Raw genomic sequence first — 4989 nt, 5'->3', positions numbered from 1 at the left:
TTTGGGAGGTTTGGAGAATCTTTTATTAGATATGTTCGGTACGCAACCTTCCAGTAGAATGTTTGTTTGTTGTAACGCGAGTCGTCTTTTTTGGAGCTCCGCCCGAGCAGGGCGTCTGATGTCGAGGGGCGTCACTAATCTCACACGGTTTTCCCCTTTGTAGCTTTTGCAAAAGATTTCCCAAACTAGGAAAGGCTGGTGAGTTGTAACTTGTTTTAGACATTTATTTCTGTATTTTTTCTAGGGTTGTCAGTGTAAACACGCAAATTAATCATATTACCAAGATATATATATATATATTACAACTACAGCCATTAGACGGAAGTCAGGATCCGATTCTGTTACAGAACCTCAACTAGTAAACACAAGTCAGGATTGCTGAGCGGTCTAGGATGCTAGTTCAAGTTGAAGTCTTCTCTGGAGGCGTGGGTTCGAATCCTATTTCTGGCAACCTTTGATTTTTCTCAGTAATATAAAACACGTTGGACCCACTGCTTACATGTTCCTAAATATTAAATACGTTGGACCCACTGCTTACATGTTCCTAAATATTAAATACGTTGGACCCACTGCTTACATGTTCCTAAATATTAAATACGTTGGACCCACTGCTTACATGTTCCTAAATATTAAATACGTTGGACCCACTGCTTACATGTTCCTAAATATTAAATACGTTGGACATACACGGTAGTATTCGTTCAGTGGACTACTGACCAACGGCGAGTGTTGTGTCGTTCACCAAAGAGCTCAGAGATCTCTCTGTGTTTGTGAACGTTGTGGATCGGGTTGCAAATCTGAAGAGACGCTCATTTTTGTGTGTTTTTGCATAGAGGCTTTTACTTAGAATAAAAATAGTGTCTTGCTTTTTGAAGGACAAATTGTGTTGATTTTATCATAGAGCCTTTTTGTCTGATTTTTTTTAATTTTATTTTTTTGCTTGACTTAAGTCATGTCACACAAGTTCACACAGTTTCAAATAATCTTATTCTACTAAGAGTGTGAAAAGGGACTGTTCACTTTGTCTCTTCAGGCACTATGGCAGTCAGGTTCTTAAAGAGGCCTACTCACTGTAGCATTCATTTGGGTCATATGTTACTGTTTACATTCACTTTTTAGCAGACGTTACTTTGTAACTGTTCTTTATGTGGTTGTCTACTAATTAAGTTGCAATTCATTATGGACGTTGTGGGCAAAGCCAAGCACTCCCTGAGACTTTGTTACTCTGCAAATTAAGAGATTCTAATCTCATTCAGAAATCATCAAAACTGAACTGAATTTCTTTATTCCAACACCACACAAGTTTTTGTTTTATCTCCCTCCAAAAATACAAGTAAATACTGGCATTTTAAACTTGTGATTAATCATGATTAATCACAGCCTATTGTGATTAACTTAATGAACATTGTTTTAATCGATGGACAGCACCATTTTTTTTTACTCCCTAAGCTAAAGCTAGGCTACCCATTAGCAAAAACCATGAATGAGTGACAATAGATTCAGTCACTGATTTATGTCGACAACTTACAGAGAACATAGCTTACACCAACAACTTGACTTCAGACTGACCAAAAACTCAAAACAGTAGGGTTAGGGTTAGGGGGATATTGAAGAAAATTGCCTCACCTAAGATTGAGCGCAAATGTCCCTCCAAGGTTTGCAAAACCACACCTTTGATTTCAACGACGGTTTTGCCCAAAAACTGCTCACAAGCTATTGCCAGCAGATCTTCATCTGTCATGACTTTGATCTGAAGACGACACAGAGGAGAGAGTTAGACAGAGGAGAGAGTTAGACTTCATAAACAGCTTGAATGAGTGCTAGGAGCAGCTGAGGGGTGGGATTAAAAACAAATCTCAAGAACTACTGTATCAGTTAAAATGAAAAATATAGCATGTACACCAGAAATGTTTATAAGTGTAAAACTTAAAATAATAACTAAATAAATAAATAAAGTACCTTGTAAAAAATAAAATAAAATGTAAAAACAAATACAACAAACAAAGTACTGAGTGAGGTCCTCCGATGAGGGCTTTTATGGGCTCGTAAAAACAAAAGAAAGAAAAAGAGACGCACTGAAGAAAATCTGGAAGTTGGGTGTGTTTAGGGAAGGTGTCTAGTTACTGTTTACCTGCGCCACCCCTGTGACAGTGATGGCCACCCCTTCTTACCTGCGCCACCCCTGTGACAGTGATGGCCACCCCCTCTGTTTACCTGTGCCACCCCTGTGACAGTGATGGCCACCCCCTCTGCCGTCTCTTACCTGTGCCACCCCTGTGACAGTGATGGCCACCCCCTCTGTTTACCTGCGCCACCCCTGTGACAGTGATGGCCACCCCCTCTGTTTACCTGCGCCACCCCTGTGACAGTGATGGCCACCCCCTCTGCCGTCTCAACGTCCTCACACTTGGGCTGGAGTGTCATAATCTCCAGTGTAATCCTACAGGCAATTGGAAGAAATTACTTTCACTGCAGGTGACACAAATGAGATAGAAATCTGAACATAAGATCTGCACACCACATGTGATAGAATAGAGAGCTATGGGAATCACTTTGAAAAAAGACACAGATTTATTTTTTCTACCTGCACATCAACATCCTTGTACAGTCACGTGACTTAAAGTAACTTAAACCTGTACAGTCACGTGGGGTGTTTTACAGTGCAGACAGGCAGTCGTGAAATGTTTCCATGGTGGAAAGTTTATGGTTCTGAGAGCTCTACTACCATTATGTCCACACTTCCTTCACATGCCCCAAAAGCCTTTATTGACTGGCTGTCAGACAATGCTGCAAAACCAAAACTACAAAACCTCACATATCACTGAGGGATGGTGGCTGGTCAATCAGTAAACAGAGCCAGCACCGTGGACAGTAACAGAGCCAGCACCGTGGACAGTAGTAAATAGGGGCAAGGAGGCAGAAGAGTGAACGCCAATGTTTCCATTACACACATTCAGAACTCATTAACGCAATCTAGGTCACTCAGAAAAGTGCTACGCAAAATAGAGGAATAGCCTTTCACTCTGTTCTCCTCACCTGGATGCAGATGACCAGTGTTCATGTAAATGGCCGTGTTAGGGTTAGGGTGTCGGATATATGATTGTGAAGATGAGTTTGATCTGCATCTCAAAACCTCAGACTTTCTACCCAAAACGGTTTGTTGATTGTAGAACTTAATGAGCCATTAGAATTATAGATTTCTCCTGTTACTTGCTTATAGTATATATGTTACGGTACATGTGGGAAAACTAGGGTTAGGGTTAGGGTTAGGTGCTAGGGTGCTACGGTTAGGGTTAGGGATAGGGATAGGATTAGGGTTAGACATGCCAGCATGTACCAAATCGACGTAACACCTAACCCTAACCCTAGTTTTCCTACATGTACCGTATTCCCACATGTACCGTAACATATATATATATAAGCAAGTATATAGACACATATATATATATATATATATATGTATACAGACAAAATCTGATCATCCACACAGAGCTCCAGTCACATTAGACTGACTAGTGAGGAACATTTGACACTCCCACACTGACACCACCAGCAGCCTCACCTCTGGGTATCTGAGATGAGGCACCAAGCCCAGGCCCAGCCTCCCACCACATAGGTCTTATCATCCGAGCAGCCACCTGAGGACAGAGGAGCATCAAGGCATCACAAGTGTCCACTGGGAACAGAGGCCGCTCCTGTATTATTCATGCTCAGCTGACAGCCATGTCTGAGACATGATGACAACAACATACATACATACATACATACATATACACACAGTCACACAGTCACACAGTCACACACACACACACACACACACACACACACACACACACACTTACTTATCAGTTACTCTCTGATAATCAAACGTATTGAATTAGGTAGCTTAGTAACAAGAGACATGTTAACAAGCTGTGACAAGCCTCATACAAGTTCCCCCTATCTACCTACCTATCTATCTATCTATCTGCCAGTATAGTGGTGGTTAGTTACTAGCAGACCTGGGTTATCTAGGATATGTAGTCTAGGACAGAATCCTGACCCAGAGAGAGTTGAGAGCAGATTAGTAACATGATTAGTAGCCTGGCTGCAACTCTCTGTGATGTGATTAGCTGGTCAGGCAGACAGCCTCGTAATGGTGATCACAACATCTGAATGAAATCAAGTCTAGCTACACAGCTAACTGTACAACATGCTAAAACGTTACTAGGATGGAAAACCTTCAGTTCAGTTCAGTGGGTGAATGCATCATCTGGCTAGCTCTGCTGCTAACCAGCTACCAGCTACTCTCTGGTACTTTGTGGCTCAACAAATGTAAATGTACAAAAATGCATCTAACAATTCATACGCGACCGAATCAACTGATTCATAATCACATAATCACGCATTCAGTGGGAAACTGTTCGTGCACATAGGAGTACTAGCTAGCTAAACAACCACTATTAGCTAAGAGGCTAACCTAAGCTAACCTACCAGACACGACCAGGGCTTCGTTGGGTCCGACCGTTAGGCAGCTCCCCATGTTTGTCCGAATGTATTGTGAATATAAGTGAGCCTGAAAATGTGTATGTATGGTTTAATACGAGCTGTGTGTCCAGTTACAGTTATATATAGACAGTTATACTGTAGAGAAAGAGACTTCGCCTAGCTACCACTGTCTTCAAGCCTCCGCCCCAACTGAAGATGTGACGTCACGTTTGTCATCACAACACGCGCTGCTAATCCCAGGGTTGATCCTACTGGCCCAGCGCTGACCAGGGGCCTGTTCCACCAAGCAGGATTACATCTAATTTCAGTTTGCGTTCGGTTCCGTCAATGTGGCTCAAATAATTCGCTGCTTGGTTGCTTGGCAACCTTTTTCTCTTTTTTTTTTACACTTTTTTATTTATCTATCTATCTATCTATCTATCTATCTATGTATCTATCTATCTATCTATCTATCTATCTATCTATCTATCTATCTATCTATCTATCTATCTATCTATCTAT

General features: G+C 41.5%; 1 protein-coding gene across 1 annotated transcript in view; it reads right to left on the bottom strand.

Annotated features, from left to right (window-relative positions):
• The window catches only part of flot2b (flotillin 2b), a gene marked incomplete at both ends in the record, with an annotated part of 12311 nt that extends 7789 nt beyond the window's left edge, over positions 1–4522 (bottom strand). The window contains 4 exons of the mRNA XM_080549276.1: positions 1627–1750; positions 2350–2440; positions 3563–3638; positions 4474–4522. Of these exons, the coding sequence (XP_080405402.1) occupies positions 1627–1750; positions 2350–2440; positions 3563–3638; positions 4474–4522 (340 nt within the window). The remainder of the gene's footprint in view (positions 1–1626; positions 1751–2349; positions 2441–3562; positions 3639–4473) is intronic.
• Positions 4523–4989: the final 467 nt, after the last annotated feature.

This window comes from Nansenia antarctica (assembly GCF_963989245.1).
Source record: "Nansenia antarctica genome assembly, chromosome: 19".
Taxonomy (NCBI): Eukaryota; Metazoa; Chordata; class Actinopteri; order Argentiniformes; family Microstomatidae; genus Nansenia; species Nansenia antarctica.
The sequence above is the reverse complement of the archived record's forward strand: the minus strand, read 5'-3'. Positions and strand labels throughout refer to the sequence as shown.